The sequence below is a fragment of the Bicyclus anynana genome, chromosome 15 (genome assembly GCF_947172395.1).
Source record: "Bicyclus anynana chromosome 15, ilBicAnyn1.1, whole genome shotgun sequence".
Classification (NCBI taxonomy): domain Eukaryota; kingdom Metazoa; phylum Arthropoda; class Insecta; order Lepidoptera; family Nymphalidae; genus Bicyclus; species Bicyclus anynana.
The window spans coordinates 13,661,259-13,687,852 of record NC_069097.1 but is presented as its reverse complement, the minus strand read 5'-3'; the positions used below and the strand labels follow the sequence as shown (position 1 = coordinate 13,687,852).

The 26,594-nt window shown below is 36.7% G+C and overlaps 1 protein-coding gene across 1 annotated transcript; it reads left to right on the top strand.

Annotated features, from left to right (window-relative positions):
• Window positions 1-8,231: 8,231 nt before the first annotated feature.
• Window positions 8,232-25,499, top strand: LOC112054558 (lipase member H-A). Its single transcript, XM_024094388.2, has 3 exons — window positions 8,232-8,517; window positions 21,166-21,463; window positions 23,278-25,499. The coding sequence occupies exons 1-3, from the start codon at window positions 8,415-8,417 to the stop codon at window positions 23,954-23,956; spliced, it is 1,080 nt and encodes a 359-aa protein (XP_023950156.2). The 5' UTR covers window positions 8,232-8,414; the 3' UTR covers window positions 23,957-25,499.
• Window positions 25,500-26,594: the final 1,095 nt, after the last annotated feature.

Here is a 26,594-nt window from a genome sequence, read left to right as displayed (position 1 = left end):
ACTTTTATACTTATATAGAAGGTAGATAAGGTCTACGATGAGTCGACGGCGTTTTTGGGTGTGGGTTTGCCTTCTTGAAGGCAAAAGGGAAACGCCTTTTCACAACCTTGTAGTGACGCATGGAATCAGTGCCTGTACTCCTCCTTAGCCTTCACTGAGCGTAATGTCTTACGGTATTTTATTGTGGGGCAAGGCTGCCGATATACAATCTATATTTGTTCTTCAAAAAAGAGCAATTCGAGCAATATATCAATTAAAATCACGCGAGTCCCTCCGTCAAAAGTTTAAAGAAATAGGTATACTAACAGTAGCCTGTCAATATATATATAACAGTATAGTATATGTAAGACAAAATATTAATTTGTACAAACGAAAAGGAGATTTAAACCCACGTCTTACTAGACACGGGCATAAGTTAGTTATTTCTGCATATCGTCTCCAAAGAGTAAAAAAATCTTTTGTAGGTTTGGGTGTACTCTTCTATAATAAGATCCCCAAGACTGTGATGGACCTGCCAATGCATAGCTTTAAGCAATGTGTTAAAAAACATCTACTTAGTCGAGGGTACTACAACATTGATGAGTTCCTTAATGATAAAGATGCTTGGAGGTCGTTGGATCAGCTTCCACCTTCACACAGAAAGTAAAACTATAAAAAATGTAAACAGTAATTGTTATTAATTGTAAATTATAATACTGTATGAATTTTTCAAAAGAGCAACTGTTGAGTTTCTTGCCGGTATCTTCTCAGCAGAACCTGCCTTCCGAACCGGTGGTAGAATCTTTACAAATAGTCAACTGACGTGTCAAAAGTGCTTGTAAACTGAGCCTACTTGAAATAAATGATTTTTGATTTTGATTTTTTGATTTTGACCAGTAAGAAACACCTACCTACCTACCTACATTTTGATTTTTGGATGTATACCACCAACACCCCTGTCTTATGTATCACTGTGCTCTGTTTCTTTCTCTTTCGTCTTTCGATTAAATATATCTCTGCTGGTTTAGATTTTTGCGTTCTGCGAAGTCTCGTGTTCAGAATGGGCTCGAAGTTTGACGTATACTATACCTTTAATTTAGATAAAGTTATCTCGTTTTTAGGTGAAGCAACGATAATCCGACCATGACTGAATCTGTGATGATTCGATAATAATTTAAAGAGCTATGTCTAACTTTTAATTACTCTATTTAATTCATCAAACAATAATAATGCTTATGACTAACAGGATAAACGTATTTTTCCCGTGAGGTGAATGATTTTATATTACCCAGTGGCTAATGTTATAACGGAAATACTTCATAACATGCAAACATTTAGATGCGGTAATGGGGTAGATTAGGAAAATCACTAAAAATGTGTACTTCAATCAATGATTATTATTTCAAACTGTAGATACGAATATGTTACCTGCCTACAAAATCACCGCAAAATGTGATCCGAATTTAGCGATTTTAATGAGCGCACACATGCACAAAATTGTGTTTACTTACATTATATATTTATGTATATATTACAGTTTTTACACTTCTTAAATACACAATTTGAAACTGTAGACAATATTTAGATATTATGTTCTTAAATAACTTTCATTGTTTAAATAAGCGACTAATTGAAATTAAGACAATTATGCACATCTGCCCGCTTCACTTTTGATGTTCTAGTGCCCTATCTCTAGTATAAAATATCATTGACTTCAATCTTAGTTTAACTATTTCTAGTTCTAGAAACCTATAAATGCCTTTGCCATGTCATACCTACGAAGAATCTGAATTCCATGAGTTGCAAGCAACGAAACAAAAAGCTAGTTGACATAAAAAATACACCCAAGTTTTAGGATATTTTTTATTGTTTTTGCTGTGATTTTTAATCGGTTAGATTGTGATCTTAATGTAACTTTTAATTGCTGAATTTAGTTCCATTAAATTATTACCTACATCAAAACCGACCAAGTGTGAGTCAGGCTACGCGCAGTGTAACTTATTTGTCTTTCATCATTATCAGCCTATTTTGACGGCCTCCGTGGCGCAGTGGAATTACAAAACGGAGGTCCTGGGTTCGATCCCCGGCTGGGCAGATTGAGATTTTCTTAAGTGGTCCAGGTCTGGCTGGTGGGAGGTTTCGGCCGTGGCTAGTTACCACCCTACTGGCAAAGACCGCCAAGCGATTTAGCGTTCCGGTATGATGTCGTGTAGGAACCGAAAGGAGTGTGGATTTTCATCCTCCTCCTAACAAGTTAGCCCGTTTCCATCTTAGACTGCATCATCACTTACCATCTGGTGAGATTGAAGTCAAGGGCTAACTTGTAGCCTCTCTACCGGACCAGGCCTTTCTCCATATAGAAGAGGGGATATAGAGCATAGACCCAAAACGTAGCTCCAATGCGGTTTCACGGGTTTTATGTCATAAATTAAAACTACTTTTAACCGACTTTAAAAAAAGGAGGATCTCAATTCGACGCGTATGTTTTTTATGTTTGTTACCGCATACCTTCGTCATTTCTTAATCAATTTTAAATTTTTTTTTTGTTTGAAAGAATTCCTGAAGAAGAGAAAATTCCGGATTGGTCCCATTTAATTTTTATGAAACGAAATGGCCCGTACTTACCGTTATTTTCATTTTAACACAAAATACTAAACCGATTTCTATGAAAATTAAATGTTAGAACACACTAAAAACAGAAAAATAAAATCTTTTTAACAAAAAAATTGAACTGACTTCAAAATCACAAAAATAAACTAAAAAGCGAAAAATAACATCGTATGTGCTACCTTCTGATCACTTTGAAGGCGGTGCCAACACAGTAATACATTAACTAAAGCCGATTAAATCATTTACTATTAGAATTTAAAGACAGTTCTATCCCGTGGTTCTTTCAGAGATGGCTTGGTTTTAGATTTGGGTTGGTTTTGGACAGTACCTACTAAGTACTTTAGTACGCTACTCGACTAAAATGTAAGTAAAGTAGTCTGAGCTGGGCTTTAAACCCGCTTCCATTAAGACTGCATCGTTACATCAGGCGAGATCGCAGTCAAGGGCTGACTTGACATTAATTAAAAAAATAGTTAATGAGGAAACCGTTTTGTATGTAAATACAGATGAGTATGATTCCGTAAGTTTTTTCAATCATAGCACAAAGTTTGATAAACATTATCTCCCGGAACTGTTTTTATGAGAATTATTAATTAACCTGTCTTTTTAAAAGGTTTTATTGTTTTTATTTAGAAGTAAAAACTAAGCCATTATTGTGAAGGAAGTAAAAATTACAGGCCATTATTAGTAAAGGTATAAGCACATGACACTCGATTCCCTAACTTATAGCCACACATACAGCAATGAATAATTTTCTACAGTTTTTAGATTTTCTTAATTGGCTCAGTAGACCAAACGACGTATCTCCTGAAGAGAAATAGACAAATATCAACCAATAGCAACGCAACCAGAATTCATCATGCCGATGGACGTCCACTGCAGGACATAGGCCTTTTGTAGGAGCTACCAAACATCACGATCCTGCCCTCCTAACCAAGTGGCAGTGGTCGATTCTATTTCTACGATTGCTAACACTTCGAAAACTAGAAAAATATATGGGAATGACATTTGCTATCGACAGGTCACGTGGATCAAGATCTGTCATTCCCATACATTTTTCTAGTTTTCGAAGCCTTAGCGATCGTAGAAAGAGAATCAACATGCCATTTGGCTAGGGGGGGGTGAGCCGCCTGCATTCAGAGAATCCCTGCGACTCGCTTAATGTCGTCAGTCCACCTGGTTTCGGGCAGCAGTAGATAAAGTAAAATTAGTAGGAGGTGACACTAACAGAAGATAAAATTTAACAAAGGTACTGTTTTCATGTTAACGGGATACTATTTTAGACTGCCGTCACTTATAGCTTGGAAACTTCGTTCATAACACTCCCGATGTTCGGCGTGGGCCGGGGGCGTGTAGCGATGAATGAAAAACCCACGACTGATGCACGTCACTTACCCGCACGCACGATTTCACACCCGAGCAGTTTTTCCCCCTGTCGCCCGCATATCATGGAAGTGTTGTCAACAAACTTGCCAAGCTATACCTAAGTGACAGCATCAGATGAATTCGGCATCGACGAAAAAAACTAAGGTTCCTTTTAAACAAATGATAGCATGAAGAAGTTCCGGGAAACTTTCCGTTTGACGTCACCTAAGTTAATATACTTCATATTGAGCCTGTTTTGTATGGAAAAATTTAGACTTGACCTTTCATAGACCCATCATTTGAATAACTTTCGATGGTGGCGAAGATAACATTCTCTCAGGCATACTATTAATCGATAGGTAAGAATGTGATATGGATTAGTATAGATTGTTTTTCATTTACATGCATAATAAACAAGTATTAAACAATATACTAATACATTTAAATGAAACTAAAATGTCCGTTGTTAGGGTTCCGAACTTACGTAATACAAAAACGGAACCCTTATTTGTAACAAAAGAATTATCCGAATTCAAGTAAGAAGTAATAAAACCGACACAAGACTAAAATTGCATTTTGCTGTTTGCTGGTAGGGTGGTAACTAGCCACGGCCGAAGCCTCCCACCACCCATACCTGGGGCTGACACAAGACTACAGTTGTATTTTGCTGTTTGCTGGTAGGGTGGTAACTAGCCACGGCCGGAGCCTCCCACCAGCCAGATCTGAACCAGTAAGATAATCTCAATCGGCCTAGCCGGGGATCGAACAGCACAACAGAGATCGTCAAAAACATTACACAGCATACTCAAGGTAGGTAGGTATGCCGTATAAAGTTTATGCAATTTCTTGCAATTTCAATCATAAGAAAATTTAGGTAAATTTTTTTTAATGTTATCGCCGCGTTGCAACGACGCCGCCGCTTTTAAATTTACATGTTTTTAATAAATAGTGTAGGAAATAGTAGTCTGAGACGGATATGACGTCACTTGATCTAGTGTTGGCTTCAGTGTGCTCGTGGAGTTCAAGCCGTCCACATCTCTTGTGTAATTCTATATGGGTTACTTGGAATAGGCGGGGGGAGTGACTTGAGTGGAAAAGGGGATCGTTGGTTAACAGTCAAAGGATCCTTTAACCCTACACACAACGTTCACAAGTGCGTGACTTCAAGGTCATTCTCTGCCATTACAGTTTGATTTGTTAATAAAATTGTCCTGACAAATGTTGTGAAAAAAAAACAAACAAACCTTTTTTCGACATTAGTTTTCTTATTTTTGTAATCACTTCTGAGTCTGCTAAAAGTTAATTAATTAAAAAATCTCAAATGGAATTTATCATAAAATAAAACTCCTTTATCAGTTCTCGATAGCTAGTTATAAAATGATCATAAATACTGCATTTTATTTATACTTACATTCAAAACGTGTTTGCGTTTTTTTAAATTGGTCTTTTTGTGTGGCATCACTTTGGACTTGTTTTAAAGATGCAGTATTGTTACTTGGTTGGCTTGGTGGGTATCTTTTTAGCCGACTTCCAAAAAGGAGGAGGTTCTACTTTTGATAGTCTTTCACATTTTCCACTAAGTAGTCTGCTGATTGGTAGCTTAGCAACGATGTTATTTTTAAGCTACTTAAAAAAAGAAGGTTCTGAATTCGAAGAATGTGTTATTTTATGTGTCCTCATTTATTATCAATAGTCAATATTTATTTATTTCAAATTAGGCTTAGTTAACAAAGCACTTTCGAAAAGTCTGGTATTAATAGTTTAAGTTAATGATGATAATAATTAGTCCAAAACTTAAAATTAAAGTTAAGAGGGTTCCAAAGCGCCTTGCCCTTATGTCTTTATCTTATTTTGAAAATTATTTTATGTAGGTATAAGTAGTTGACAATTAATTAAATAATGTATATTTATCTAATTTTCTGCAACATCCTAAAAGAGAGATTATTAACTTATTAGCAAACGCCATGCGGTTTCACTCGCGTAGTTCCCGTTCTGGTGGGAACACGGCGATAAACTTTAAAGAATTTTTAAAATTGGTTCAGTAAATCTGGAGATTACCCCCATTAAACTGTAGGTACCTTTATAAAAAAAAAGTATAATTAATTAATTGGTTAAAAAAATCGATAACTTTTTATTTTTATCTCTCAATAAATGAGTAAGTTATTGTATTATACTTTATGTAAAAAGATGTAACAAGCTATGGTAATTTAATTATGTAAATATAAATAGGATAACTATAACAAGATAAACCGGAAAAAACAATTTCCATAAAAACAAGCATCTTATAGTTTAAAGGCCACCTAATTTGCACCCTGGTTTTTGATATATAACTTTGTGTCCATTGTCTGACGTAAAACTTGGCGAATTAATCTATACTAATATTATAAAGCTGAAGAGTTTGTTTGTTTGTTTGATTGAACGCGCTAATCTCAGGAACTACTGGTCGATTAGAAAAATTCTTTCAGTGTTAGATAGCCCATTTATCGAGGAAGGCTATAGGCTATATAGTATTCCTACGGGAACGGGAACCATGCGGGTAAAACCACGCGGCGTCAGGTAGTTTTAAATAACAACAAAAAATTAAACATTTAAAAGTGTATGTTAGCGTCTACCAACTTACCATTCTGTGATCTATTTCAAGAAAGACAATATGAGTTTTAATATTTAAATGAATTTTTAACTTGGGTAATTATAACCACTATAAATGGGTACTTACCTGGCTCTTTTGAAAATTTAATAATGTCTGGACTGACTACTATTTTGGAAGTATAAGGTATGTATAATTCTAATTAATTAAGTCACAATAAGTCAATTGACTTATTCTGATTAATGGCAATCGTCCACTGATCCGCACTGTACGTATAGGACGCAACGCATCAAACGGACTTTGTATTTTACGGTGGATAAAATCATTCGTTGCGAGCCGTACGATGCGGATTAGTGGATGCACTTGTATGTGTACAGAGTGGATCTATGGACGCCTGCCATAAGATTTTTTTTTTTAAATTATTATTTACAAGTTAGCCCTTGTCTACAATCTCACCTGTTGGTAAGTGATGATGCAGGCTAAGATGGAAGCGGGCTAGCTTGTTAGGAGGAGGATGAAAATCCACACCCCTTTTCGGTTTCTACACGACATCGTACCGGAACGTTAAATCGCTTGGCGGTACGTCTTTTTCGGTAGGGTGGTAACTAGCCACGGTCAAAGCCTCCCACCAGCCAGACCTGGACCAATTAAGAAAATCTCAATCGGCCCAGCCAGGGATCGAACCCAGGACCTCCGTTTTGTAAATCCACTGCGCATACCACTGCGCCACGGAGGCCGTCAAAAGTGTTGATTCTATTACGGCTATTATTAATTTATCTGATGTTTGTGTATTTCACTATACTCAATAGTAAATCGTCAATTTAGAACAACTAATAAAAACAACGAATTCATCATATTATTTTAAAATTTTGATTAAAATCTAAATGATTTTTTATTTGGTAAGTAGGATTATTTTTCATTTCACAAACTCACTTTTTTAAATGCCTGGTTCAGGTCAAAAATTATATTTTCATAACTGTTAAGGGTTACCCAAAGAGGGGTCCATATCCTAAATAGGTAATTTAAATTTAAGTTAAACACTCTTACACTAGACAATAACTACATTTGAAAAAAAACACTATTACAATTTATAAGTGAATCAACAATTTAAAAAAAAAATAAAAATAACGAGGATAACGGAATAAAAGGCTTTATTAATATTATAACTCCTCCTCCTCCGTCGCGCAGTGGTATGCGCGGTGGATTTACAAGACGGAGGTCCTGGGTTCGATCCCTGGCTGGGCCGATTGAGATTTTCTTAATTGGTCCAGGTTTGGCTGGTGGGAAGCTTTGGCCGTGGCCAGTTACCACCCTACCGGTAAAGACATACCGCCAAGCGATTTAGCGATCCGGTACGATGCCGTGTAGAAACCGAAAGGAGTGTGGATTTTCATCCTCCTCCTAACAAGTTAGCCCGCTTTCATCTTAGACTGCATCATCACTTACCATCAGGTGAGATTGTAGTCAAGGGCTAACTTGTAAAGAATAAAAAAAAAAAGATATATACCAAATCTAAGCTCGTTTTCCTCAGAAAATGACAGACAATTTTGTTCGTGACTATGAGTGCGATACAGGTCCTTCTATAATTGATCTGAGGTGTAACATATTTTACGTCGTGTGATAATGGAAACGTTCTAAGACAATAAGCATAGCACGACCGAAAACACAAAACCGCACTGGGACATTGACATTGCCCGAGTTCAGACGTTCACGTACTTACAAGATCAAGTACGCCTAGAACCTAGTGGACGAGATCTAGTCGAATTAGTGGAACTGTACGAGCTCTAGTGGAACTTGGGCGTTTTAATGGAAATTTAGGAGTTCTAGTGAATATTTGGGATTTTAGTGTGGACTGTTTCAGGATTGTTTTGTGATGTTTTTGTTTGCAATTTTTTTGTTGTTGTTGACGGAGAATGGACGTGCTACGTATAGTACGAGAGAACTGGAGGGTTATCCGAAGGGTTACTTGTCTGATTGTAAGTTAGATATTTTTTGTAAATACATTGATTGATTGACTGTTTACATAATCTATGTTTTTAATTTTTTTTTTATTGAGTAAGAAAACGATCTTAAGCTAACTTATTCTAATAACTCTACAATTAATGCCCTGAGTAAATATGTTCCTTGATGAATGCCCACTTGGAATGATGGCAAGAATATTGGCTGCTTTTCTGCGCTGGACAGCCAGGCTGATCCTTTGCGCTCAAAATGAGTCATCCCTTCTGTCCAGTCGAGGCATCGTGTGTGAAGTCTGCCAATCCACATTTGGCCAACGTGGTGAACTAAGGCCTAATCCCTCTCATTCTGAAATGAGACTCGTGCTCAACAGTGAGCCGAATATGAGTTGTTAATGATGATTGTGACCGACCATTGTGACATAGATGTTTATTTTCGCAGTCTTTCAGCATCACGAGGCTTAGAATCTATGCCTGAGGTTGATAGGCACAGAGCGTTGTAGGAAGTAATTTTTTTATGGTCAGGGTCACCTTCTTTGAAATAAGACACCGGTAGGTAAACCGGTGACTAATTTAACCCGATGGACGAACGTCCGTGATAATTTTGACAAATTCCGTGTGGTGGTTTCTGGAAAAGTAGATGTACCCCACAGAACAGAGATCGCTAAAAGCTAACGCTTGTGATGTACCCCAACCGGCCATATTTTTTTTTTTAATAATATCTATACTAATATTATAAAGCTGAAGAGTTTTTTTGTTTAATTGAACGCGCTAATTTGAGGAACTACTGGTCCGATTTGAAAAATTCTTTTAATGTTAGATAGCCCGTTTATCGAGGAAGGCTATAGGCTATATTTTATCCCCGAATTTACGGTAACGAAAAACCACGCCGGTGAAATAGCGCGGCGTCAGCTAGTTTGCCATATATTACACTAATATTTTAAGGCCGAAAGTTTGTATAAGTGTGTGCGTAAGTGTGTATGTTTGTTCCTCCTTTACGCTGCGGCTACTGAAGCGATTTGGCTGAAATTTGGAATGGAAATAGATTTTACTCTAGATTAATACATAGGTAGGCAACTTTTCATCCTAGAAAAATCGTGGTTCCCGCGGGATTTGTGAAAAACTGAATTCCACGCGGACGAAGTCGCGGGCGTCCGCTAGTTCTTGATACCACCAATATATTCTGTCTCTTCTGATTCTGAACTGATTTGGCTGACACATGCAATGGAGATACATTAAGAAAAATCCTTGGTACCTGCGGGATTTATGAATAATGGAACTTCGTGCGAGAGAGTAGCGAGAATTCTCTAGTTAATGTCAAGTTAATCATATTATAGTTAGATCGTAACTCGACGGTAATTAGAATATTGCACCGCATTTGATAAGCATACGAGGTAAGTAGTTATTAAAAGTTAAGACACTAACTAGCCACTGAAACTTAGCCGATTTATTAAGGCATTCAAGCCATGATAGCCTTCAGAGAATGATCGATAGAAAACAAACGAGAGGAAATCGCCATAATATATATAGCGTTTGTAATCCACCATATTATGGATTCCATCCTAGTCCACAGTCAAAAATCAGTGCCAACTCCCAACGTTGTTATAACTGTGAAAATTACGAGAAATATTGTATTGTTTGTTAAAATATAAGAATACTAGCTGATGCGGTTTCACCCGCGTGGTTCCCGTTCCCGTAAGAATATGGGGATAATATATATCCTATAGCCTTCCTCGATAAAAGGGCTATCTAACACTGAAAGAATTTTTCAAATCGGACCAGTAGTTCCTGAGATTAGCGCGTTCAATCAATCAAACAAACAAACAAACTCTTCAGCTCTATAATATTAGTATAGATAAGCACTTCTTCAAACACTTGAAGCACTAGTCGGGTAGTTTATTTTCATACGCAGCCTCCCTTTCTATCCTCAACATCTCAGCATCATAATATATCATCTGCTTCATTAACAACCCATATTCGGCTCACTGTTGAGCACGAGTCTCCTCTCAAAGTGAGTGGGGTAATATACTCAGAGGCACAACTATCCGCCCACTTTAACATACTCTCGTCATATTAAATAGGATTGCCTCTGAGTATAGTTCACCAAGCTGGCTGGCTGACTCACGAATTGACAGACTTCACACACGTAGACAATTTTAGAAAATATTAAAGTAGGTATGTATTCCCTCAAGATGTATTTCCTTCACCGATTGAGACACGTGATATAACTGAAAAGTTATATCACGTGTCCGGATTCAAACCTACGTCCTCCGAATAGAAGGCAGAGGTCATATCCACTGGGCTATCACGGCTCTTACTGAATAATTATAATATACCTAAAAGAAACTAGTCAAGTAAGATATATCTTAATAATTAATTATAGGTAATCTTTAATTAATTAATGAGACACGATAGCCCAGTGGATATGACCTCTGCCTTCTATTCCGGAGGGTGTAAGTTAATTTTAAGAAACCTAGTTGCATTTTAAGAAATTGAATATCACGTGTCTCAAACGGTGAAGGAAAAACATCGCGAGGAAACCTGCATACCAGAGAATTTTCGTAATTATCTGCGTGAAGTCTGTCAATCCGCATTGGGCCAGCGTGGTGGACTATTGGCCTAACCCCTATCATTCTGAGACGAGACTCGAGCTCAGGAATGAGCCGCATAGAGGTTGATAATGATGAATCATTAACTGAACTAGCTACCTACACAAAAATTTTCTTAATATTTTTCAATGCCATCAGATTATCCATTAGTAACATGACAAGCCTCTAATGGTAAACTATGGGAAGTAGTTTATGTAAATATTTCCAAGTAAATGAGGAGTTTTATGTCGTCTTTCGGATCACAGCATCCTCCAAATATAAACTTTATTATGTTTATGTTATATTTTTTAACTGCTGTCTACGTTATTAGTTAGGTAGTGATCGGTAATGGTTAGTGTGCAAGATAAAGTCAACAAAAAATAAGTTTTGGATTTTCATCATCATGATCATCATCATATCATATTGACGACCTTCGTGGCGCAGTGGTATGCGCGGTGGATTTATAAGATGGAGGTCCTGGATTCAATCCCCGGCTGGGCCGATTGAGGTTTTCTTAATTGGTCTAGGTTTGGCTGGTGGGAGGCTTCTGCCGCCCTACCGGCAAAGACGTAACGCCAAGAGAATTAGCGTTCCGATACGATGCCGTGTAGAAACCGAAAGGGGTGTGGATTGTCTTCCTACTCCTTACAAGTTGGCCCGCTACCATTTTAGATTACATCATCACTTACCATCAGGTGAGATTGTAGTCAAAGGCTAACTTGTAAAGAATAAAAAAAAACAGCCGATGGACGTCCACTGCAAGACATAGGCCGTTTGTAGGGACTTCCAAACATCACTATCTTGAGCCGCCTGCATCCAGCAAATCCCTGCGACTCGCTTGATATCGTCAGTCCACCTGTTGGGGGGTCGACCAACACTATGCTTTCTAGTGCGAGGTCGCCATTCCAGCAAATTAGAAACCCCAACGTCCATCGGCTTTATGTGCCCCACCCATTGCAAATTAAGCTTCACGACACGTTGACCTATGTGCGGATCTTCTCATTTCTGATTCGATCACGCAGAGATACTCCTGATATAGCTCGTTCCATCGCCCGGTGTGTGACGTGTGAGCCTTCTTATGAAGCCCATAGTTTGAGATTTTTCTTTTAAGAATTTTTTTCAGCCTGAAGTAAAAATACGAATATTACTACATAATAACATTTTTTAATATAAAAAATGTTAAGTCCCATCTCCTTAAAGTGCTTATCGTACTTACTAACGGCTTGGGCTAACGAACTTTCAGCTTTTATAAAATCAGGAAAGTCTTTTACTTTAAATTAATATTCGATAACCTAATTTCACAAACGGGCCTTTAGATATCGAATTCGGGACTTACTATTAAAAATTACCAGACATCGCTGTGCCACGGAGGCCTATAAAGGCCTTAGTCGGGTTAGATCACTTTATTTACATTATATTATGCTAATAAACCTTAACAATTTATTGCGTGTATCAAATTAATATTTATTACATTAGGAACTCGTAAACAAAAAAGTTTTAATTGCTTAAAAACTCTTCTATGTTGTTTACCAGTTTTACACTGTTTGTTTTCCTAACTTAATCTTTTTTATTATTTTTTATTTATTTGTGGAACTCTCTTGCCTAGAAAATGCCTATTCACTCTTAACTTGACTGTTGAAACGGAAGAGTATTCTACAACTTTGCAGTGCGTATATGGAAAGAGGAACTAAACCGCTTAGTACGCGTCCGAGGAATATCGACGACGTAGCAGATCTCTGCGATGCCTAGCACACCAGTGGTAGAACGGCGAACAAGGTCGAACAATTTCTGAACGCACTCCCAGAAATATCATCATCATCATCATATCAGCCGATGGGCGTCCACTGCAGGACATAGGCCTTTTGTATGGACTTCCAAACATCACGATCTTGAGCCACCTGAATCCCTGCGACTCGCTTGATGTCGTCAGTCCACCTGGTGGGGGGTGGACCGATAGTGCGCTTTGTAGTGCGGGGTCGCCATTCCAGCACCTTGGGACCAGAAATATATAATGTAACATCCATTAAAACATAATGTACCTATCTATGTCTTAAAATAGTTTAAAAAAACAATTAGGTATCCCATTTTCTCCTTTGGGTACAGAACCCAAAAAAATAGTCTGTACCAGGCTTTAATCTATCTAAATTGTACCAAAATCTGAAAATTTTCCTTTTCTACGCAATATTGCCAAATAATTTTTCGCAAGAACCTACAACAATGTATAAGAAAACATACATTTTGATCTGATATTTATCTGCGTGATACATTTATACCATCATAGAATACTAACGGCACAGTGTCTGGCTGTCTGGATATTTGAGATATTTTTGAAAAACTTGTTATGCAGTCAATCGATTTATTATAGATACCATCCTCAGATTAATGAAACCAATTTATTGAATTCAGATTGGTTTATTTTAAAGTAGACGAGTAATATTGTAGAATATTATGAAGTTTGAACTGTGGCTCTGGAAGGCCCTAAATTAATACTTTATTCTCCGTGGCGCAGTGGTATGCGCGTTGAATTTACAAGACGGAGGTCCTGGGTTCGATCTCCGGCTGGGCAGATTGAGATTTTCTTTATTTGTCCAGGTCTGGCTGGTGGGAGGCTTCGGCCGTGGCTAGTTACCACCCTACCGGCAAAGACGTACCGCCAAGCGATTTAGCGTTCCGGTACGATGCCGTGTAGAAACCGAAAGGGGTGTGGATTTTCATCCTCCACCTAACAAGTAAAAAAAAAAAAATTGTTCTGACAAATTTCGGGTATACCTATCCATTAAAGCTACTTATAGTTAGTGAAGAGGCCGGCAGATATCTCACCAGTAGAAAATGTAATGGAAAATGAAAATAAAAGTATTTCCTTTCATTCTGTTCGGTCATGAAACTAGTTCAGTAACTACACGTAACTAATCCAGTCAAGGGCCAGCAAAAGATAATCGGGTTGTAACAAAGTTATCAATATTAGATTTGGGTGTCAAGGAGAAACCGAATATAAATCTGGTTTTTAATGTATAACTCGCAATTTCTGTAATTACCTGGAAACAAATCGAATTGTACAGCCTAGAAACGTCCATTTTGATGTCTAAACTTATTACACTTCTTTATATAGATTATTATGAACACGAAAATTTACTTTGTAGAAGAAGCTTCATTTTAACTGCTCTGTGAATTGATTCCTTAGTGTAGATAATAATTTCTGACTCTTAACGATCACTGTCAGACGTTCATGTTAATGATATACCTACTTAATCACCGTAATTGATCATTCATAAATAACAAACATAAGTAATAACACTATACTCTGGCCAGTTGGTTGATGACACTCCCATGATATGCGGGAGACGGGGAGAAAGACTGCGCGTGTGAACTCGTGAGTGCGGGGAAGTGTGGTGCATCAGTCGTGGGTTTTTCATTCATCGCTACACGCCCCCTAGCCCGCGCGGACCATCGGGAGTGTTACGAACGAAGTTGCCAAGCTAAACCAATTTCCTTCTTAATAAAAACACAATAATTATGAACTTTTAGGACCTTCTGGTACAGCTCTAGTTTCTAGTACCTATAAGAAGGTCCCAGCCCTATCAAAAAAACCGGCCAAATGCGTGTTGGGTTACGCGCTATGTAGGGTTCCGTAGTTTACGTTAGCATTTTAATCCCTTCTGTAATACACAAAAATACCTGAAACGATACCCCACACCATGGAAAAGACGATAAAAAATTTACAATTTATAGCTTTCTAGTAGTAATACTCTCTGTGCTAAACCGCGGACGGACGGACAGATAAAAGGACATCGCGAAACTATAAGGCTTCCTTGTAGACTACGGAACCCTAAAAAAAGGGATTAAACTTTGTGAAACAATAATTTTTAATATCATTTGAAATCACAAATAAAGGCTTTTTTTCATTTTCCTATGCCGACCCAGGAGTCGAAACCATAACTCAGCGTATTCAACCAGTTTAACCATTTCACTAAAGACGCCATACATTTTTTGTGACTCCTTTTGTTATGTTTATAGACAAATAAGTATAGAACAAAATAAGTTGCAACATGCACCCTTGAAACAGTTTTGGTATCGCAAAATAAACAGTTACAGCTCATGTACGTTTGTATGTATGTGAGTACTTCCTTCCGACATGTACTTATGTAAACATTTTTAATTGTTTTCCAATATATTCAACACTAGCGGATGCCCGCGACTTCGTCCGCGTATTTCACTGTTTTTAAAGTATAATAAATAGCCCACTAATTTTACATTTACAAATGTACCTTGAAAACTGTACTGTAAAGTTTAGAAGATTATTGGAGGTAAAGTATGTGTGGTTGTAATCTCTGGATCTACAGAACCGATTTTGAAAATTCTTTCACTGATAGAAAGCTACGTTATTTGCGAGTGTCATAATAGTTATCATACTTTTTTACTCCTATTCTTTCGGGAACAGGGTTTGGGTGAAGCCGCGGGGCGTCTAATAGCGGCATTTTTGCGTCTTTTGGATTTTTGTATTATCTTCGAAACTATACTGTAAAAGGCAAATCTTATCTCTTTAATATCTTCTTGCTTATTAAGCAATTCATTTTGATAAGAATTTAAGTTTAGTTGTGTAAATAATGACGTAATCCTTAGTATATGATTTAAATAATTTATTAAAGTACAAAAGGTACTAAGATATAGTACCTAAAATATAGAAGATATGCTGTCGCGACACTTTATGTAAAAATTTTAATAAAAAAAATTTAACCGACTTCCAACTCAAAAATGAACCTAAACTAAAAAGCAAAAAATAACATCTTACCTATGTGCTACCTTCTGATCAGTTTGAAGGCGGTGCCAAGCCAGTGATGTTTTAATTTAAGCCGTTTACAAAATTTCTGTGGTTCTTTCAGAAACGGCTTTAATTAAAACATGACACAGGATTGGCACCGCCTTCAAACTGATCAGAAGGTAGCACATAGGTAAGATGTTATTTTTTGCTTTTTAGTTTAGGTTCATTTTTGAGTTGGAAGTCGGTTAAATTTTTTTTATTAAAATTTTTATTTTTTAATTTTTAGTGTTAGCACATCTACCGAGTGTGAACAATAATTAATAAGCAATTAGTTAAAACGTTATTTTCTTATAAGTATCTAAGTCCTACAATCCCAATTTTAAAAATACTACCTTAACTCATATACAAAATTTCACTCCCCCTTTATCCACACGTAATATTAATATCAAGAAAAACGTGAAAGGTGACTGTCCTCCGTCTTTATCACCAGACCCCCTATGCAGTCACAATCCATATGGTCGAAAATTTCTCATCAATATAAAATTTATCAAGTCCAAACACTAGGTAGCTACTGTGAACCGTCGAGGAGTTCCCTTAACTCTCCTTCATCTTCGTCACCAGACCCCTAATACAGTCACAACCTATCCAGGTGGAAAGTTCTCATCAATACAAAATTATCAAGTCAAAACAAAAGGTAGCTACTGTGAACCGTCGAGGAGTTCCCTTAACTATCCTTCGTCTTCATCACCAGACCCTTAATACAGTCACAACCCATCTAGGTGGAAAATTCTCATCAATACAAATTTATCAAGTCCAAACACAAGGTAGCTACTGTGAACCGTTGAGGAGTTCTCTTAACTGTCCTTCGTCTTCATCATCAGACCCTTAATACAGTCACAACCCAAGTAGGTGGAAAGTTCTCATCAATACAAATAAATCAAGCCCAAACAAAAGGTACCTGCTGTAAATCGTTGACGAGTTCCATCGTCTGTGTTTCGGCTCCATCATCAGACCAACTCCCGACCTTCATAAAATTGTAGTGGTTTAAAATACATTATGGAAACACTAACAAACGCACTAGCCGTCCCTACAATTTTCGAAAGTTTCCCTCGATTTCTCCAGGATGCCATCATCAGATCCTGACATGAAAAAAATAGGACCACCCTGGAATCAAACCCTTTAAAACAAAAAAAGAATTTTCAAAATCGGTCCACAAATGACAGAATTATCGCTGGACATACATAAAAAAAAAAAAAAAAAAACATACATACAGCCGAACGTAGAACCTCCTCCTTTTTGGAAGTCGGTTAAAAAACGATGTGTTCTGCAAAGTTGTAGTACATTATTTTATTCTAACATCAATAGTTTTTGCAGCGCACGCCATGTAAATACAACTTTTGTACATTATCGGAGACTCAGGAAGAATCCCTAACTTTTTTGAAAATATCTTATAGCCTTCCTCGATAAATGGGCTATCTATCACTGAAAGAATTTTTCAAATCGGACCAGTAGTTCCTGAGATTAGCGCGTTCAATCAAACAAACAAACTCTTCAGCTTTATAATATTAGCATAGATAATTGAGTCCAACGGTTCATCAATCGTTGCAATGGCCTTGGGACTCAGTTGATAACGCGTCGGTTGAAGCGTTAATAAAACCGGAAAATAGGAACACTTACTACATAAAAGAAACACGTATCATAGAAATTATTACTTTTTTCCTCTAGGACTAGGACTTCACAGTCATAAAGTAGGTAATATTTTGTTCTATGTAGATTTTTTTTACACTTCAAGTCCTTAAATACAATGTCATCTGATGGTAAGTGATGATGCAATCTAAGATGGAAGCGGGCTAACTTGTTAGGTTGAGTATGAAGTTCCACTGCCCTTTCGGTTTCTACATGACATCGTATCGGAACGCTAAATCGCTTGGCGGTACGTCTTTGCCGGTTCGGTGGTAACTAGCCTCGGCCAAACCCTCCCACCATTCAGTCCTGGACCAATTAAGAAAACCTCAATCAGCTCAGCCGGAGATCGAACCCAGCACCTCCGTCTTGTAAATTTACCGCGCATACCACTGCGCCACAGAGGCTGTCAAAGATCAATAAAATACCGGAATTTCGGGTAATGTTGTAAAACGTCATTTATGTTCAAAACGAGATTTTGTCCGGTTTAAGAATAACATACCGGATAAACATTCATTTCGCTAATTTTAGATTTCTGTGCTATCATCATCATTAAGAGCGCGCAGCGCGTCGGTACGATATGGATAAAATTCGAAGCGCAAACGAGACGCTGAATTATGACTTTCACGTGAGTGAAAAGCACGGAGCGATTGACGCGTGACGCAAATTTTATGACGTGAGCGCCAAAATTTTTACCTAATTGCAAGTAAATTAAACAACATAACGAAAAACAAAATGGCCATGTTCAAGATATATACCTAATTTTCTATACAAAACAAAAATTTAAGAAAATAAGTTTGCTTTTCCCGAGATTGAAAGCAAAATGTGAGCATAACATGTATTTTTCAAAAAAAATAAACTATCGAGAAATGTTTTACAAATTGTGTATTTTGTATAGTCATAACGAAGCTAACACTTTGAAATATCATTTACCCAAATATCAGGCTCCTAACTTTTCCAGAATCTGAGATCCAAAACCATTTGTAACCACCAAATTACATATTGCACACTCTTAACACGAAATGGGATATGGAGCTTAGGCCCACATCGCAGCTCCAATGCGATTTGGTGGGCTTAGGCTGATAATGATAAAGACTTTAGCGATCGCTATCAGATGTTAAAAAAAAACAAAATTAATTTAATTAAATAGGTTTAGTTTACAAGCACTTTTGAACCACAAAGCAATTTATCATTAAACTAGCTGACGCCATGCGATGTCACCCGCGTGGTTCCCGTTCCCGTAAGAATACGGAGATAATATACCTACCTATAGCCTTATAGCCTTCCTCGATAAATGGGCTATCTAGCACTGATAGAATTTTTCAAATCGGACCAGTAGTTCCTAAGATTAGCGCGTTCAATCAAACAAACAAACAAACTCTTCAGCTTTATAATATTTTGTAAAGATTACCTTTATCAATTTATATTAAACCCGGGATCGACTGCATAAGATGCTCTCCAAGGTACTGGACTGTTACACCACCTTCTTCCAAAATCCGGGCTGAGAATATTGTACTGAAAAATTCTTAGAAAAGAAAAGCTCTCTATTTCGTTGCCTGACTCAGGAAATGAACTCGGGACTTTGTGATCCAAAGCATTAAGTAGATTTGTAAAAGAATAATGAATATCTATGTAATACAAGTGGACGCCCACGTTCTGCGTGTATTTTGTTCTAGGATTTCTCCTTATATTCGATATACAATAAATAATATTAGCCTATATTTTTTACTCTACTTTAGTTTGTGATTGATGACGCGAAAACCCTTCGGCGAAAACCCGATGGTTACAAAATTAGCTATCTTGCGATGTGTGACAGATAGTAAAAGCTGTAATGCCGGCGAGTGGTAGAGAGGGCTTTAAATTAATTCGACCTTTTAAATGTTTACTAAAAACTAACAAAAAAATTCCGACCTGTATAGTTTTTTTACATATAAAAAAACAACACTATTTTATTACTGTAAGGGTCTACCCACATTAAGCGACATAGCGTTAGCTTAAACGTGACAAAGACCAAATTTGTTAACGATTGTGACGTTCAGTTATAACTGCAGATAAAACATAAATCAGTTGACCAAGTATGAATATGCGCAATAAGTATTGCTTATGCCAAACAGAATTACTGTCACACAGTCACACTGTGTAAAAGTTATGGTTGCTAGTGAAATTTCAGGCATAGGAATCGTAATATAGCTGGATCATCGAATCCGCTGGTTCTCTCTTCTATATTAAGAAGGGAGGCCTGGCTTGGTTCTGTAATAGGCTGGATTAGTCCGAACTAGGCCTTATCCTTAGTGCATGCTGTGACAACCAAAAAGTGGGTCTGTAATAATTGCCGTAACTTATATATTTCTTTATATTTTGTAACCTGTTGGTGTTCTGTTTAAATAAATAAATAAATAATTGAATGAATGACTGAAAAAATGAATGAATGAACGAATGAATGAATGAATGAATGAATGAATGAATGAATTAATGAATGAATGAATGAATGAATGAATGAATGAATGAATGAATGAATGAATGAATAAATGAATACATTAATAAATAAATAAATAAAGGCTATTTAAAATAGGCTGATGATGATGAGGCTCAACACCTATTCCCCGGTTGATGGGCATAGGGCATAGCAATAGATTGATTCACTGTGAAGTCCTACAAGCGACTGTGCTTTAGTGTGCTTTTAGAAGTTTAGCTCTGTTTACAGGCTAGGCTAGGCTTTCATGATGTTGAGTTATTTTATTGACCAAAAAATTCTTTGGAGCTCATATCATAGACCAAAAGGTTTTTTTTGACAACTTGTCGTGCGCGATAGATGTGGAGTGACCTTTAAACTACGGACTATAAATATACGGAAATAGAAACTAGTGATGACTCAAAATGTCTTCGTAAAACAATCTCTGTTATGGTAAAACTGACAATTTAAAAATAATTTATTTAAATATTATTGGAACCTTCCTCCCGACCCAGTGGTGTGCGCGGTGAATTTACAAGACGGAGGTCCTGTGTTCAATCCCCGGCTGGGCCGATTGAGGTTTTCTTAATTTGTCCAGGTCTCAAAGATGGTGTGTTCAAAGTGTGTTTCCTCGCAAATGTGTTATAAAACATGGTACGACATACGTGAGCATTGAAAATTACAACCTCTGTTTCCTTAAAGCAATATCGCCTCAGCTGTAATTTTCAACTTACCGACCTATATCATAATATATTATAATAACTTCAAAGTTTTTATTAACGTAAGCTTCAGAAAATGTTGTACAAAAAACCTAAAGGATTGTATCAACGATAAAAACAAACATTTTCCCATTACCTCACCTTACCTTATCAGCCGATAGACGTCCACTGCTATACATAGGCCTCTTACATGGACCTCCAAGCACATCGGTCTCGAGCCGCCAGCATCCAGCGGCTCCCTGCAAACCGCTTGATATCCTCGGTCCACCTAGTGTGGGGTGTCCATTCCAGCATCTTGGGACCCTAACGTCCATCGGCTCTTCGAACTATGTGGCCTGCCCATTGCCACTTCAGCTTCGCGACTCGCTGAGCTATGTCGGTGACAGCCACAAAAGTTAATAAAGCTAAATTATTGACTATCATGGTAATTATCAAAAATATTTAATTCCAACTTGTTATACATTCCAGGTCCTGGTTCAGACAAAGAAGCCTATATCACGAAGAAAAGCCTTAAACACCTGTCATTTATGATCCAAACGGGCACCGACCCGAATGCTGTCAAAAGAAAATATAACTACTACCAAATGGCAAATCTGGCTAAAGACCCAGATCTAGACTTTAGGAAGAAGACTTGTATATATGTGGGAGGATATTTGGATAGCCCAAACTTTTTGTTCGCTATGGCATCAGCGAGGGCTTATAAGGCATTGGGCTACAACGTTTTGATGTTGGATACTAATATGTTTACTACTATGGAGTATCCTCGGTAAGATTTTTATTTGCTCGAAATATTATATCCATATGACCTCTGCCTCCAATTCCGGAGAATGTGGGCTCGAATCCGGTCCGGGGCATGCACCTCCAACTTTTCAGTTATGTGCATTTTAAGAAATTAAATATCACGTGTCTCAAACGGTGAAGGAAAAACATCGCGAGGAAACCTGCATACCTACCTGAGAATTTTCTCAATTCTCTGCGTGTGTGAAGTCTGCCAATCCGCTTTAGGCCAGCGTAGTGGACTATTGGCCTAACCCCTCTCATTCTGAGAGGAGACTCGAGCTTAGCAGTGAACCGGTTATGGGTTGATAATGAAGTAAGCTAATGTAGCTTACTTACTATTATTTTAGGCTTTATTTTATCCGCCGGGCTCCGCTAGTTGCAATTAGATAATCTTGTTAAGTCATGATTCTACGTTTGACTGTATGTTTGAGAGTATGGCATACAAAATGAAAGTTCTTTAAATAAAATGATAAAAATTGAATAAATACCATATTAACACATGGAATCATCATTCCCATATCCGGTTTACTGACTTCACACACGCAGAGAATTGAGAAAATTCTCAGGTAGGTATGCAGGTTTCCTCACGATGTTTTTCCTTCAACGTTGAGACACGTGATATTTAATTTCTAAAAATGCATACAAGACACAACTGAAAAGTTGGAGGTGCATGCCCCGGACCGGATTCGAACCCACACACTCCGGTCATATCCACTGGGCTATCACGGCTGTTGAATGGAATGGAACAGGCTAACTCGCACCCTTTAGTCGTAGTGAAAAGCTTGATGTTACTTACATCTATGTCTATAAAAACAGTGCATCCATAATATACCTATACTGTTTGAAAACAATTTAACAGTCCACAAAAAACCCTTATAACTTCGAGTTTATGTAATTACAATTAGGTATTTGCTATCAGAGGGCCTAGTGGCAGTTTGGTAGTGTTACTATCGCGTTAACGTTAACGCGAATTTCTAAGGAATTGAAACAGCACCATCTAGTGGCACTACTGCACAACTGTTTCAATTCCATATATATTCGCGTTTACGGTAACGCGATAGTAATGTATGAAAATATTGAAAACTCCCACTAGGCACTCTGTTAGGTACTTATTTTGAAGGAAAGTAATGTACATACGTTTTCTGTGGTAATTCTAATCATTTATGAAAAAAAAACTAGAATCATTTATCATTTGTGGTTTAGAATAGTAATGAAATAATAAAATCCTACTTCCTACTAATATTATAAACGCGAAAGTTTGTATGGATGTTTGGATGTTTGTTACTCTATAACGCCGCTACTACAAAACCGAATTAGCTGAAATTTGGTATTAAGATATATTATAGCATAGCCTGGATTAACACATAGACTACTTCTTATCCCGGAAAAATCCATGGTTCCCGAGGGATTTGTGAAAAACTAAATTCCAGGCGGACGAAGTCGCGGGCGTCCGCTAGTAAATAAATAAAAATAAATGATACATTTACGACGCCTTACGAAGTTAGTAACAATACAATAACAATTAAGGTAGGTATAGGTAGGTATAACTTACTAGACCGAGAGTTAGGTAACAATAAAACAATAATAATTATTCAATTAAGAACCTAATTAATAATTATGGACTAGGTAGGTATACGGTAGCTTTAAGTGCTCTTTGCTGTATATCTTTGCCTCGAAGGGTCATTATTATTATCAATCACGTGTATCAATTGTATTATTAATGTACTGTAATTATCACGACAATGTCATTGCATTACAAAAACCAATGATTGTTACAACAATGTCTTCCATACTTTTCAGGGCCGCCCGTTTCATGCGTCCGGTTGGTAAACACACTGCCAAGATGTTAGTACAACTTACTAACAGTGGCTTAGACCCGAAGAAACTAGAAATAGTGGGCCTCAGTCTAGGAGGTCAGACTGCGAGCTTCATTGCCAAGAACTACAGAGACCTAACGAATGTTACAATAGCTAGAATAACTGGATTGGACCCCGCTGGGCCTTGCTTCAGAAATCTAGGACCTGATGAAAGGATAGATAAAAGTGATGCGGACTTTGTCGACATAATCAGTACGAATATTGACGGATTCGGAATGGCAGCCCCTGTCGGCCATGTTAATTTTTATGTCAACGGTGGTGAATTTCAACCAGGCGATGTTATGTGGGTGTTCTGTACAGTATTGTGCAGTCATATAAGATCGTATACTCTGTGGATGTCGGCTTTGAAGAACCCTAATTCGTTTATCGCGATCCAATGCGACTCTGTGCAACAGGCGAGAGACAAAAAATGTTTTGACAGAACGCCGTTAGTGACGAATGTGATGGGTTTGAATGTTGACAAAAGCAAAGAAGGTATTTTCTACCTAGCAACTGATTACGCATACCCCTACTATTTGGGTGAAAAGGGTGTGAAAAGGGAGAACGATTTTTTCATATCCATGACTTCCTCTTTGAATCAAAAAAGTGTGATAAAAATTTAAATTAAAGTGTTCGTTTATAAAATAAGTAGAAAATTTTACAATGTCCAGTACAAAATAAGTGCGAATACATGTTCGAGAATAATTTTATTCAGATCATTAGCTGTTTTAAAAAACAAAAGCAGGAAACCTGTCCTATTTTGTAGTTTACCACACGACACGCGACAATTATGTACATTTCCAAAGATTAAATATCATCTCTATCGAGCTGCTAATATTAATTATATAATTAGTAGGGGACTACTAGTTTATCTTTCATTGTCACGCAGTGCAATTTCTACTGGTTTATGTAATTAATTTAACTCTATCAAGCAGCGCCATCTATAACCATGCGCGTGAACTGCGAAGTGTATTAATGGTTCTACAAACATCATTGGTTCTCATTGAAATAATTCCATACATACATTAGTTGTTCAGAGACGTGTCCATAGATGGCGCTACTTATATTTTTTATAGAAACGGGTCTCAGTTTATTTTAATTTTTATTATTACTTTTGTCTCTAAGTTGTATACAAGGTTTTACAAAATTTAAGCAAAGATTACCTTCCTTGGCAATTTTTCACTTTATTTAATATTTTTACTAGCCTAAAAAATTAAAGTTAAAGACTGGAACAATGCCTTGCAAAATTTATGCAAGGTACCTATACCTAGCTTGACAAATTTTTATTTTGCCTTCATTTTAAAATAAATATAATAAAGTAAACATTAAAAAAAACATAAACTATTCGCTAACTCAGTTGCTTTAGGAAACCTACTGAAATCATTTAATGATTTTAGTGCCACGAAATGTAGTATGTCACTTAAGGCATACCTACGTCAGAAAATGAATAAAAAAAATAACAAAGTAGGTACCTACCTAATTAATCAAGGATTGTTTTCATTCACACTTGAATCAAACTGTCTCAAAGAGTTCAAACATATTTTACATTTTTGGCACAATTTGATTTATATTCAAGAGGTTCTTGCTTCGTTTCTCTTTCAGATGCGATGCGATTTGCCTGATTTGTATTAAAATGTAAAATAATCTTTTTTTTAAACGACTTCAAAAAAGGAGGTGGTTCTCAAATTCGCCATTAATTAACCAATTTTAAAAATTCTTCTTTTATTTGAAAGAGATCGGTCCCATTTCATTTTCATGAAAATCAGTTTAGTAATTTTGTGTTAATTCTTATTTATGAGAAAAGATTATTCTAACCAGCACCTAAGGTACTTACTAAACAGAGTTTTCTAAACTCGACATTGAATGCTTAAATCACCTGTTTAATCACATTAGACCTATTGAACAACCAAATTGGCTTGTTTTTAATTTATTCTATTTTTTTAAATCTATTCAAGGTCAAATACTGGCCGATTAAAACGCATTGGAATTGCAAGCAGCTGCCTACCTGGCCACTCTTTGAAACTTCAGTCTTTGTTCATATAAATAAGAATTATTATTACGCAAATAAAAGCGTTCGCATATTAGTCCACCGCACTTTTTACCGCATATTTTGCATACCAGCTTTGCGGAGCAAATGATGATTCTTTCCCTCAATCTACTATATCTATGGCGATTTGTAAAATAAATTGCAAATACAGTTTTGAAAATTTTATATTATTTATTTATTTACAAATACCAACATCGTTTTTTGTAGTAGTTATATTATTTAAGTGATTATTAACGAATACAATTTTAACTGGAATGCCCATGACAACTTTTTAAGTATAAAGTAACTTTTTAAGTATAAAGTTTAAGTATAAAGTAACTTTTTAAGTATAAAGGTACATGTCCTGCGCTTTATTTTTTACAAAAGACAGGATAAACCGAACTGTAAATTATACTAAATGCATCCACACACAGCATACTTAGGATCATACCGGCACATCTCGTCAGGAAACTTTGATTTGATCAAATTTTACTTTAAATCACTTCATTACTTTACACCAGAGTCATAAATGCCAAATAAACATCGTGTAGTTTAACTCGTAGTGAACATAAAATTGTAATTTCTGCTTTGATTGATTAATTTTAATCGATTCAATTAATTCGTCAGTCATTAAAAATGTCCTATTTATGAGTATATACTGCGAAAATTATCGTGCGGCACAAGACGCATTCGCAAAGATTAACAATACACATTATGCATACAGATGTGCGTTCACCTTTAACAATAGATGGTAGCATAGACCAAACAAGGGTCATTACCACAATGGACGACCGTTTGGACAAATATTGCCGGTCCGTTTACCTTCCGCCATTTTGAATAATTCATGTTTTAATTTGAACCCTAATTGCATAGGAATAGGGGATTTGTTTATAGCAATGTAAATAGATAAAGGGTGTATGGTTTTTTAGATGTTATAAGGGTCAATGATGGAATTGTTCCGAGAGACTATGGAGTGATTTTGGGTTCATTCTATTGATATTTTTTTTACAGTGATGGCCACCTGGTAATGATTTGAATATAATTATTATTTAAGCCGCTTTTCGTGTTGAATAGCCATATAATTACACCCGTTAGAATAAAAATAGTGACAAAAATTATTAATCTGTTCTTACATTACATGTCATAAAACCAAATGCCTCTATAAGTGTCTGTTCATCATTATCAACCCATATTCAGCTTATTGCTGACCTCAAGTCTCCTCTCAGAACGAGGGG